Below are 13,172 nucleotides of genomic sequence, written 5' to 3'. Positions count from 1 at the left end.
TGCTTGGAGTTAGAGGATGAGTTAATACACAATTTTTTTTGGGGGGAAAAGAGGCTGGAACTAAGGAGGAAGCAGTACAGGCATTAGAAGAGGAAGATGGTGTTTGGAGTAGCAGGGGGGGCAGTCCTTTTTCTCAGCATCCCCCTCCCCAGATAGCAACAGTGACCTCCAAGCTACCTTGTGGGGGGTCGGGTGGCAATATGATCTGAGGTTTCTCCCATCCCACCAACCCGAGGAGTGTTCCATTTGGCTCCCTCCGTGCCGAGCAGAATCCCTGAATATTATTTATTTTAAAGAGTCAACATTTATTGTGCAAGGAAAAAAAAAAAGCCGAGAGACCAAAGGATTGCATCGCCTTTCAGAGAGAGAGAGAGACGGGCAGCAAAGGCAGCAGTGGATGTTGGCAAGGCAAGGAGTAACATTCCCCCAAGCAACCCACCAGGTGGCAAAGACCGATTGCACACACTGGCTCATTAACCAACAACGGCTCGGACACTCCCTTCTCTTGGCCTGCTAGACTGGGCCAGTCAGTTTCCCCCCAACCCCACTTTAATGGAGTTAATGGCACCCAGCCTGCTCTGGCCAAGTCTCCTTCAACTATACAGAGTGACCCCAAGCCGCCTTTCGTAAGAGCTCTCCCTCCAAAAGAAAGAAAACGAAAGGAAAGATTTCATCCCATTCTACAAGGTGTCTGGTTTTCCTGTAAAGCCATTCCTGGTCGTGGCAGGTGGGCTGGTCCACTGTGTGGAAGAGCTAGAGAAGAGCCCAGGAGGGCAATGCGACCTAGCCACGTCAAGCCCAGAGAGAGCATCCCCACGAATCTCTCTCTCCTTGGCTTGGGTAAGGGTTGGGTCCGTCCCATTATGCAATCTCCTTGATCCTGTGGATGTAGTTGTGCAGCTCCTCGGGCTCCTGCAAAGCTATGTCTTGACAGACCCACTCCAAGTCCTCTTCGTCCGCTATAGGGATAGAGTTGTAGGCCAGTTCCTCGGAGGGCATGGTGGCAAAGGTAGTAAATTTGACCCGCTTGCGCTTGGAAGTGGGAGAATTGAGCGGGTCTTCGCTCTGGTCCCTGGTGGAGCCCCCCGAGGAGCCGTCCCCCCTCCCGTGAACCTGACTCTGCACACTGGTTTGCGAGGAGCCGCTGCTGTGGTGGTCACCGTGGCAGCAGGTCTGTACGTTCTCCAGCGGGTTGCCTGGGTTCTCAGGCTGGGGAGAAAGATCGTTCTGGGCCCGCAAGGGTTGTCCGTTCCCCAAGAAGACCCAGTGGTGGGAGTGGTCCATGTTGGTTTGTCCTTCTGGCGGGATCCGTTTGTGCCGGTACTTGAGTACGAAGACAATGCAATTAATAAGGAACACCAGAATGGCTAAACAGAAGACGCCGAGCAGGGCGTACATGCCTATTTCCAGGTCTGTGAGTCCTCGAGAGACTTGGACGTAGCCGGTGGGGATGGTTGGGAAGTCCTCCGTTGGCAGGATGACGCTGGGCGCCCAACTCTCCTGGCTTGGCACCAGAGGCCACTCTACGTCCACCCGTGGCGTGGTGCGAGGAACACTCTTCTCCCGTCCGGGTCTACTAGGCGTTTGGACAGGCTCATAGTCATAAGTAGGCTCCTCCTCAGAGCTGAAATGGACACGGACGTTGGCCAGTGCGGTGGCCAGCACACTCTTGCGTTTGGTCTTCTGGCAGCTCTCGCAGATCAGCAGATCAGCTTTGATCAGATCACCAGATCCTTCCCCTTCAGCTCTTACTAGCGGGAAGGTCCGCTCGGGCGCCACCGATACCACTGACTTGTCCTGGCTGGTCACCACCAGCGTGTAATCCTTTGGGTCATACAAAGAGAGTGGAGCAATTGTGCCATCGCTGTACGATACCCAGAGACTGAGCAAAGCTTCCTATTTGAAAAAGAAATAAAAAAGACAAAACTGTTTGGAACCATTCATGAACATTTGAACAAGAATCGGGTGGTTTATCTTCTGGATTCGGCCACAAAAGAGATGTATGATTTTATTAATCGAGTTTTAAATTGTTTTTTAAAACTGTTTTTAATGTTGATTTTCACTGTAAGCAGCCCAGAGTCCCGTGCAAGTTAGGCGGCATGTAAATTTAATAAATAAATAAATGTATTTTGGGATCTCCTAGGACAGAGGTCTCCAATCGTGGCAAACTAAGATGTGTGAACTTCAGCTCCCAGAGTTCCCCAATTGAGGAACTTTGGGAGTTGAAGTCCATAAGTCTTAAAAGTTGCCAACGTTGAACACCCCTTTTCCTAAGAGACCTCAAAAGCCATACGGGACCTCTGGAGAATAGAATCTCCTAGTTTTGGAAAGCCAAGTTCAAAATAGCTATAGCATTTAGATTTATATATCACTCCACAGTGTTTTTGCAGCCCTCTCTAAGCAGTTTTACAGAGAGTAAGCATTTCCCCCCCAACAATCTGGGTCCTCATTTTACCAACCTTGGAAGGATGGGAGGCTGAGCCAACCTTGAGCTTACTGAGATTCGATCTGCCAAACTCTGGCAGCCGGTGATCAGCAGAAGTAGCTTGCAGTACTGCACTCTAACCACTGCACCACCGAGGCTTTTGATATGCCTCCTCATTCCGTTCAATAGAAAATGATTTTCTGGTTTTAAAAAAGTCTTTATTTAAGAACTCTCCTACCTCAGGAACTACAGAGCATGCTGGAATAAAAGAACAGTTGTAAAACACAATTTCAGAAAAGTTTCTTTGCCAATATTGCTGATCAAGGAAGACAACTGTTTCTGTAAAAGACAAGAGCCCTGTTCTTATAAAAGGAGAAGATCTTGCTGCTCTATAAATATGGGAATGTATCACAGGCCCATGTGCAATTGACCTTTAGAAAGAATGAACAGGAGTTATTTATTTTATTTTATTTTATTATTTTATTTTTGTTTGTTTGTTTATTAATTAATTAGTTAGTTAGTTAATTAATTAATTAGATATGTATGCTGCCCCTCTCCGTAGACTCGGGGCGGCTCACAGCATACAATACGAGAATTCACAACAAATCTAACAAATTTAAAAACCATTAAAAAACCCCATTATTAAACCAGACATACACACAGATACCCCATACATAAATTGTATAGGCCCGGGGGAGAGGGGGGGATGCCTCAATTCCCCCATGCCTGACGGCAGAGGTGAATTTTAAGGAGTTTACGGAAGGCAAGGAGGGTGGTGGCAGTTCTAATTTCCGGGGGGAGCTGGTTCCAGAGAGTTGGGGCCGCCACAGAGAAGGCTCTGCCCCTGGGACCCGCCAGGTGACATTGTTTAGTCGACGGGACCCGGAGAAGGTCAACTCTGTGGGACCTAACTGGTCGCTGGGATTCGTGCGGCAGAAGGCGTTCCCAGAGATATTCTGGTCCGATGCCATGAAGGGCTTTATAGGTCATAACCAACACTTTGAATTGTGACCGGAAATTGATCGGCAACCAATGCAAACTGTGGAGTGTTGGGGTGACCTGGGCACACCTGGGGAAGCCCATGATTGCTCTCGCAGGTGCATTCTGCACGATCCGAACACTTTTCAAGGGTAGCCTAGTTGTAGAAATTATGTGGTAGGACCAATAAAGGTATGAATATCAAGGATGAATGAACTCTGGGAAGTTCCAAGTAGTTGAGGGAGATACACCCCAAAAAAGGAGAAGCATGTTTAATGAAAGTGTTGAATCATTAAGGAACCACCACAATATGGGAATAGAAACCTAGACACATAGAAGATTGATGGCAGAAAAAGACCTCATGGTCCATCGGAAACTTCAGATTGTGCAAAATACGGCCGCGAGAGCTATCGTGGGGCTTCCTAGATTCACCCACGATTCTCCAACACTCCGTGGCCTGCACTGGCTGCCAATCAGTTTCCGGTCACAATTCAAAGTGTTGGTAATGACCTTTAAAACCCTACATGGCATTGGACCAGAATACCTCCGGAACCGCCTTCTACCGCATGAATCCCAGCGGCCGATAAGGTCCCACAGAGTTGGCCTTCTCCAGTTCCCATCGACCAAACAATGTTGTTTGGCGGACCCCAGGGGAAGAGCCTTCTCTGTGGCGGCCCCGGCCCTCTGGAATCAACTTCCCCCGGAGATTAGTACGGCCCCCACCCTCCTTGTCTTTCCCAAGTTACTCAAGACCCACCTATATCGCCAGGCATGGGGGAACTAAGACATCTCCCCCAGGCTTATTATATTTCATGTTTGATGTGTATGTGCTGTATGGTTTTTAATTGTTCAGGTTTTTATATATTTTATGATTAGATTTGTTCCATTGTTATACTGTTTTTATTACTGTTGTGAGCATAGTTCCCTCTAAGCTGAGCAGTGAGCAATCGCTCACTTAAAAATCATCATCAACTCAGAGTTTTCCAAACCTGCCCAGAAGCCGAGAGGGAAAGAGTGAGAGGGAAGGAGAGAGAGAGGAAGAGAGAGAAACAGATAGAAAAAAAGAGAGGAAGGAAAAGAGAAAGAAAAAGAATGGGAGTAAGGAAGAGAGAAAGAAAATCAAAATCTAGTTTGAAACTAGCTCAACTATTTAAGTGGCATTTTGATATTTGTAGAGTTGCCCTATTATGAGCTCACTGTTATAGACATACAGTACAGTATTTTATTTTGAAATTCTCTGAGGCAAAACGGTGGATTTTTTATTTGTTTGTTTGTTTATTTATTTATTATTTCTGTGCCGCCCAGTCCCGAAGGGACTACCGCTCAGACACTATACTTTTCCGCCCACCCCCCAAAAAAATTAGAGGGAACACTGGTTGTGAGCCGCCCTGAGTCTTCAATACAAATCTAATAAATTGAATTGAATTGAATCTAGTATGTCCTTAAACTATTTCCTGTATTTTATCTTCTGGGTTTTTTCCTTACAGCTGGGAATGGAGATTTTCCGGTATCCTTCCCCTGGGGTGGGATGGGAATGGGGATTTCGCAATATCCTTCCCCTGCCACGCCAACCAAGCTACGCCCACAGAAACAGTAGGCAAAAAAATTGAATTTCACCCCTGGCGACGACTGATCATGTCACTTTTTTCAGTGCTGTTGTAACTTCAAACAGTCATTAAATAAATAGAAACATAGAAGACTGACGGCAGAAAAAGACCTCACGGTCCATCTAGTCTGCCCTTATACTATTTTCTGTATTTTATCATAGAATGGATATATGTTTATCCCAGGCATGTTTAAATTCAGTTACTGTGGATTTATCTACCACTTCTGCTGGAAGTTTGTTCCAAGGATCTACTTCTCTTTCAGTAAAATAATATTTTATCATGTTGCTTTTGATCTTTCCCCCAACTAACTTCAGATTGTGTCCCCTTGTTCTTGTGTTCACTTTCCTATTAAAAACACTTCCCTCCTGGACCTTATTTAACCCTTTAACATATTTAAACGTTTCGATCATCTCCCCCCTTTTCCTTCTGTCCTCCAGACTATACAGATTGAGTTCATTAAGTCTTTCCTGATATGGTTGTAAATCAAGGATAACCTGAATTTTGTAGGGCTTTTGAACCTACATGGCTATTCATGTTACCCTTGCTAGGGAGGGAGCCTGGATGTGGTATTCTTCTTCGGTGGTTTCGATTTTATTTCATTTTTATTGGTTGCATCAAATACTTTGCAAATGGCTTTATGTTTTCTTTTCGTACAACTTAAACTCTGTAAACTGCTTGGAATCATTTGGAATATGTAGACCATATGTGCTGTACTGTAGCAAACTATCACATAAACATTTACGAGGCTACAGAAGTCTTGTAAAAATTTCAGCTGCCAGATCTTTAACTGAGTTTGCTCACCTTATTGAGCAACAAACCCAGTGATATAATAATACGTTGTGAGAATAATTGTGCTGCACCTTTCAGTGATTTAAAAAAAACCCACTGAAATGCCCCCCCAAAAACTCCCTTAGCACATATTTCTCTGAACCTTTTAAAGATTCGCCATCTCTCCAATGAACTAGAGCAGTGATGGTGAGTCTATGGCACGCCATGTCTGCTGGCACAGGAGCCGTTGTCCTAGCTCAGCTCCAGTGTGCATGCTGGCATACTGCTCACAGGGAGGCTCTGGGAGGGCGTTTACGGCTTCTGGAGGGCCTCTGGGAGTTGGGGGAGGGCATTATCACCCTCCCCAGGCTCCAGGGAAACCTCTGGAGCTTTGGGAGGGTGAAAAACGGGCCTACTGGGCCAATGAAGGGCCTCACTGCACCAAGAAACTCTGGAGAAGGTGCAGAAAAGAGCCACCAAAATGATCAGGGGTCTAGAAACCAAGACTTACGAAGAGAGACTGCGGGAACTGGGCATGGATAGCCTAGAGAAAAGGAGGGCCAGAGCGGACATGATAGCAGTCTACAGGTATGCGAGGGGTTGCCACAGAGAGGAAGGGATCACTTTATTCTCCAGGGCACCGGAGGGCCGGATGAGGAACAACGGCTGGAAGCTGACCAAGGAGAGATTCAACCTGGAAATAAGGAAGAACTTCCTGACGGTCAGAACGATCAACCAGTGGAACAACCTACCAGCGGACGTTGTGAACTCCAATTCTCTGGAGATTTTTAAGAGGAAATTGGACTGCCATTTGGCTGGGATGCTATAGGGTTCCTGCTTAGGCAGGGGGTTGGACTTGATGACCCACATGGTCCCTTCCAACTCTAACAATAAATAAATAAATAAATAAACAAACAAACAAACAAACAAATAAATAAATAGAAGAAGATGGCATGTGGTGTGGGGAGCAGGCCAGGCGGCCCGAGCTCGGCGGCACCGCTATTGCTGCTATCTGGGGCTCTGCCACTCTAGGCGCTGCAGTGAGATTTGGAAATCTCATGTGAGCATCCTCGTGCAAGCAAGATTTTGGTGAAAATCGCTTTGCTTCTGCTCATGCGCAGAAGCAAAAACCCGGCAATTTTTACCAGAATGTCGCCAGTTGCCGGAACAGGGCCTTTTTCTTACTGTAACGGCTCCCCCACATTTCAGCAGCAGCCCATCTCTGTACTGGGCCCACCAGAACCTGGGAAATGGGCCATTTCTGGCCTCCAGATGGTCTCCGGGGAGTAGGAAGGCCATTTTTGCCCTCCCCTGGCATTGAACTTTGGGTTTGGGCACTTGTGCATGCACAATAGAGTGCACACCCATACTTTTGGCACCTGGAGAAAAAAAAGGTTGAACTAGACTTTCTCCTTCCCCATCATTGCACAAAAAAATTCAGTCTCCTATTAGGAACATTTTTGAGAAGCAATTTGTTCAGACCAAGTTCCATCTTTCCTGTGGCATCCTTGTTCTCGGTCTACAGAGAATATTCTCAAGTGAAGCAACCTCTCATCCCATGGGCCTCTCTGCAGTTTAAAGAGAACTACAGTGGTACCTCATCTTACGAACGCCTCTTCTAACGAACTTTTCAAGATACGAACCCGGTGTTTAAGATTTTTTTGCCTCTTCTTCCGAACTATTTTCACCTTACGAACCCAAGCCACTGCTGCTGGGATGAAGGGGTTTCTTTTTTCCCTTTTTTGAAGAAGGAAAAGGGAGGGGCGGCTTGGAGGGGGAAAGAGTGCATTTAAAAAACTAGGAGAACAGTGTGCTTGCAGGTACTGAAAGAGAGTCTTTTGAAGAAAGAAAAGGGAGGGGCGGCTTGGAGGGGGAAAGAGTGCATTTAAAAAACTAGGAGAACAGTGTGCTTGCAGGTACTGAAAGAGAGTCTTTTGAAGAAAGAAAAGGGAAGGGCGGCTTGGAGGGGGAAAGAGTGCATTTAAAAAACTAGGAGAACAGTGTGCTTGCAGGCACTGAAAGAGAGTCTTTTGAAGAAAGAAAAGGGAGGGGCGGCTTGGAGGGGGAAATACTTTGCATTTAAAAAACTTGGAGAACAGCGTGCTTGCAGGCATTGAAAGAGTGTCTTTTGAAGAAAGAAAAGGGAGGGGCGGCTTGGAGGGGGAAAGAGTGCATTTAAAAAACTAGAAGAACAGCGTGCTTGCAGGCACTGAAAGGGTGTCTTTTGAAGAAAGAAAAGGGAGGGGCGCCGCCCTTGCCTTTCTTCCTTCCCACTCACCCCTTAGCCTAGCATTGCTTCTTCCACCCGCCCCCTTTAGCTGCTCCTCCCTGCCCTCTGTTCGCCTCCGTTCTAAAGTTTGGGATTTTCCTGAAGGATTTGCATGCATTATTTGCTTTTCCATTGATTCCTATGGGAAACACTGTTTCGTCTTACAAACTTTTCACCTTACGAACCTCCTCCTGGAACCAATTAAGTTCGTATCATTAGGTACCACTGTATTGGCCTTTGGACATCTGTGAGAACAGGACCAATCCATTCCCTTGAACCTTGGGTGATAGTATTTTCCTAAGAGTGGTCAACGTTACCTGCTTGGAAAAATTGAGAGTCTGCTGGGCTGTTGTCTTGGCCACAATGGTATGGCTATTTCCAGGACTGGCATGAAGGGAAAGGGAGAGGTTTGAGACCACCTGAGCTTTCAGTTCCACAATGGTAACCTTCTCATCAACCACAGTCACTGGTGTCTCACCAAGGACAGCTTCCATAAGTGGAGAAACTACCTGTAGAAAAAGACAGAGATGCCCTTATTGATAAAGAACTATGACTGAGGATTCAGAGAATCAGATGTTTGAATATGTGAAAAGAACCCTACTAAAAGCATAAGAAGAGCACATTTCTGGATTAAATGGACGATCGTTCAAACTGAGTATTTTCCCCCTAATATAATGTAAAATGTTGGTAGCGTGAATTGTGGAATGGAGACTGCAAACAATAGTGCTGAAGGGCAAATGGAGCCCACAGACCTTAGCATTTAGCATCTGGTGATCTACAACCCTCTCTAAGCAGTTTACAGAGAGTAAGCATATTGCCCCCAACAATCTGGGTCCTCATTTTACCTACCTCGGAAGGATGGAAGGCTGAGTCAATCTTGAGCCTATTGAGATTTGATCTGCCAAACTGCTGGCGGCTGGTGAACTGCAGAAGTAGCTTGCACTACTGCACTCTAACCACAGCGCCACCAAGGCTCTTGGGATGGCACCGGACCAGATTATCTCAGGGACCGCCTTCTGCTGCACGAATCCCAGTGACCAGTTAGGTCCCACAGAGTGGGCCTTCTCTGGGTCCCGTCAACTAAACAATGTCGTTTGGCGGGACCCAGGGGAAGAGCCTTCTCTGTGGCGGCCCCGGCCCTCTGGAACCAACTCCCCCCAGAGATTAGAATTGCCCCCACCCTCCTCGCCTTTCGTAAGCTTCTTAAAACCCACCTCTGCCATCAGGTATGGGGGAATTGAGATTCTTTCCCCCTTAGGCCTTTACAATTTATGCATGGTATGTTTTGTATATATGTTTGGTTTTATAATAAGGGTTTTTAATTGTTTTACTATTGGATTGTCACATGTTGTTTTATCACTGTTGTTAGCCGCCCCGAGTCCACGGAGAGGGGCGGCATACAAATCCAATAAATAAATAAATAAATAAATAAATAAATAGATAGATAGCTGCCTCTACCGAATCTCTTCTTTTTAAAAAGCTGCTCCAATTTTGCCATTTTTTTTAGTTGACTTTTCTTTTTTTCCAAGAAAAGTCTTTAAATAATAATAGAGAACTATCAAGATGAAATAGGCCCTGAAATATCTCTCTTAAAAGAAACCCCTTATCCTAGCCCAGATCCTGACATTTTTAGGCTCGGCAAGTAAAAGACAAGCATATGCTGATCTTCTTAGAATCAAAATCTTAGAATCCTCCCACTTAGGACTGTATGGCTGTAACTTGTTGCTTGCATCCTTAAGATTTTTATTAATATTGTTTCTGTTGGGTTTAAACCACTCTACTACATGCTTGCACTGTCTTGTAAACACATCTCTATGGTCAGGTCGCAATTAACTGACCAATGTGTCACCTTTTGATGACCAAACGGGGCAGGTACTCTGCAGACTTTATACACCTCTGCAGAGTAGATGCTCCACCCCTCTTCTGAACTCTTTTCGCCTTGATGACCCTTCCTTGTCCACCTCCATTGTCCTCGGCTGAGGACACATGTGTGAGATGAAATCCAAAGCCATCCTCACACATGGGACCGTCCAGAAGTTATTAATATGGACTGGAATATAAACTTATCTGCCTGCAATTTGCAATTGCATGAATCAACATAATTGTAAGTAAAGACTGTATTTTTCATCTTTATGAAGGAGTGGTCATTCATTGCTAACAAATGGGATTCTGAACCACGTGTTATTTCTTGCCATGCTAAATCCGCTGCAAATTAAGCCAGCTGAACTCTGCTAATACAAATAATAATAGTAATAATAATCAAAATACCCAACAGTTTCTCCATTGCTTATTTGAGTTCTATGACAATCATGATTCTTAACAAATGTATACTTTCTTTTATGTACACTGAGAGCATATGCACCAAGACAAATTCCTTGTGTGTCCAATCACACTTGGTCAAGAAAGAATAAACAAAAGAATAAAGAAAACTTTCATTAAAAAAAAAAGAGTATGAAGGGAATAAAATATACCTTGCTTTGCTCAATGATAAGCAAGGCTTCGTATATACTGCACCACAAAACATGCATACATGTTTAATATCGCTCTCATAACTTATTCGTATCATCTTTTTCCTGCACTGAATATGGGTTATCTCACATGAGGAATATATTTTCATTAAAAAAGAAGAAGAAGAAGCAAGGAATACATTACTGGAAAAGAAATACCTGTGATAGAATGTCTTCTCAGGTTTTGTAAGATTCTGGATTTCAAAAGTGCCTCCTGAGATCTATAGCCACCTTTTCCATTTCTCCCTCTGGAATTTATTATTTATTTATTTATTTTATTATTTAGATTTGTATGCCGCCCCTCTCCGAAGAATTGGGCTTCTCATAATAATAGAGCCAGTCCACAGCTCATCATCACCCATTCGTGATCGGTCCTTCAAATAGAGCCATGATGGCGAACCTATGGCACGCGTGTATACTGTATACTCTATGTAAATATGTTGGGTGTTGCAATACATTGTTGTGAGCCGCCCCGAGTCTGCAGAGAGGAGTGGCATACAAATCTAATAAATTGTTGTTGTTGTTGTTGTTGTTATTATTATTATTATTATTATTATTATTATTATTATTATCATGTCAGTACAACACGGCAAACGAGATCACTATGCTGGATTTCGTATTTCATCACCAGTCGGGCGCTTCCCAAGCACCTAGGACTGCGTGATGTAGCGGCGAATTATGTTTGCCAATCCCAGTAAAGCGGCCTTTTGCAATTGACAGATGGAGATTTTGTCAATTCCAATGGTTTTCAAATGTCCACTGAGATTCTTTGGTACTGCGTCCAGCATGCCAAGTACCACTGGGACCACTTTCACTGGCTTATGCCAGAGTCGTTTATTATTTATTTATTTATTTTTAATTATTATTATTATTATTATTATTATTATTATTATTATTATTATTATTATTATTACATAGACTAACAATGTAAGTTTAAGACTATACCTTTAAGAGACATGTGCTGGTTGGTCATAAGAGAGAGCCAACGGTGTTCCTCTTGGGGGAGTTTGTACTAGAGATATTTATATTTGCTGTGTGTATACTTTGCTGTGTGCAATAACCTAGTTTGTAAACCATTATTAGGAGTATAGGTGTATGGGATTGTTCTGTGTAGCTACTATTGTATTTGCCTATCTGTATATAATAATATTGTTCTATTTTGTACTAAATCTAATTCATTGACTGACTAACCTTCATTGCTACATTAACTCTACTTAAAGTTTGTTGAAGGCTTATTATATTGCCTAGACCAGTGTTTCCCAACCTTGGCAACTTGAAGATATTTGGACTTCAACTCCCAGAATTCCCCAGCCAGCATTCGCTGGCTGGGGAATTCTGGGAGTTGAAGTCCAAATATCTTCAAGTTGCCAAGGTTGGGAAACACTGACCTAGACATTCTAACATGTGCCATTGCCTATTGCTCTTCTAGGTTCCGTCATGTTCATGCCAGCTGGCCTTCGTCAAAGCGCCAGAACCAGTGAAGGGTTCCCCATCGCCGGTTCTCCTGGTGACTGGCATGGATGTGCGCATGGCCGGCGTGCATGCACGCACCGGTGCAAGATTCATCTTCTATGCATGTGCAGGAAACAAAATCTCGTGTGAGGACACACTTGCACGTGAGATTTTGCTGATTTTCGGCGATTTCTTTGCTTCTGCAAATGCGCAGAAGCATCCTCGCATGAGATTTTACTTCCTGTGCATGCACAGAAGCTGAATCTCATGCTGGCGCATGCGTGCACCCATCAGAGATCTCCATTTTCATGCATCTCCATTTTCCTAGCAGACCGTCCATGCTCCAACCCAATACTAGCCAGAACCCAGAAGAGAGCAGCCGACTGGTGTGCATAAGTGCTGGACCACTGTCCATTGTGCACACACATACCGGAACTGTTGTGGTTCAGCCTGAGCCAGTTCAAAGACCAGCTGCGTCTCTGCTGGCTCCATGCCCGGGGGAGGCTGAGAGCGGAGAGGAGAGTTCTTGGCAGTCAGACAGCAGTCACGACAGTGAAGGTGATGCAAGGCCCGAGAGCCCTGGGGAAGGTCTCTCTCAAGCAAGTAGCTTGGATTCTCTGGATTCCTTGGAGTCTCTGGATGACGAAGCACAAGCTATCATCAGTATGCGACAGAGACGCAGAGATCAAAGGAGGAATCAACTGCGCAGATATTATCAGCGCTGAATGAGGTGTGGTCCTCATTAGCAGGGAAGGGTTTATAAGGCATGCAAACCCTTTCGGCAGCGTGGAGTGTTATCAAAGGGGAGTTGGAGTTATCTGCCTTTTCTCTCAGCGTTTTTGTTCCTGGCTCGTGGCCCAGCAGCCTTGAAGACTGGTGGGAGGTGTGTGTGTTTGTTAGCTCAACAGCCTTGTCTGGCATTAAGAATCCTGTGTTCCTGTATGAACAATTGCCTTTGTGTATCTATTTGGAGTTCCAGTGTTTTCCTGATCTGTAAGGACATTTTCTGTTGGCTTCTTTTCTCTTTATCATTATAAAACTGTGTTTGGATTCAACCGGTGTGTCTGGCTTATCTTTTTGGGTTGATCATAGCCTCTGGAGTGACCCAGACAGAACAGGAACCTGCAAGAGCATCTGGCCACTGCGTGCATGGGTACTGCACTCGG

At 44.9% G+C, this 13,172-nt stretch overlaps 1 protein-coding gene across 1 annotated transcript in view; it reads right to left on the bottom strand.

Moving 5' to 3' along the window:
- Positions 1–284: 284 nt before the first annotated feature.
- Positions 285–13,172, bottom strand: part of TMEM132E (transmembrane protein 132E) — a 454,008-nt gene continuing 441,120 nt past the window's right edge. The window contains exons 11-12 of the mRNA XM_070730351.1: positions 8,365–8,556; positions 285–1,896 (exon numbers count right to left, since the gene is read on the bottom strand). Of these exons, the coding sequence (XP_070586452.1) occupies positions 862–1,896; positions 8,365–8,556 (1,227 nt within the window). The 3' untranslated portion in view covers positions 285–861. The remainder of the gene's footprint in view (positions 1,897–8,364; positions 8,557–13,172) is intronic.

This window comes from Erythrolamprus reginae, chromosome 1 (assembly GCF_031021105.1).
Source record: "Erythrolamprus reginae isolate rEryReg1 chromosome 1, rEryReg1.hap1, whole genome shotgun sequence".
Taxonomy (NCBI): Eukaryota; Metazoa; Chordata; class Lepidosauria; order Squamata; family Dipsadidae; genus Erythrolamprus; species Erythrolamprus reginae.
The sequence above is the reverse complement of the archived record's forward strand: the minus strand, read 5'-3'. Positions and strand labels throughout refer to the sequence as shown.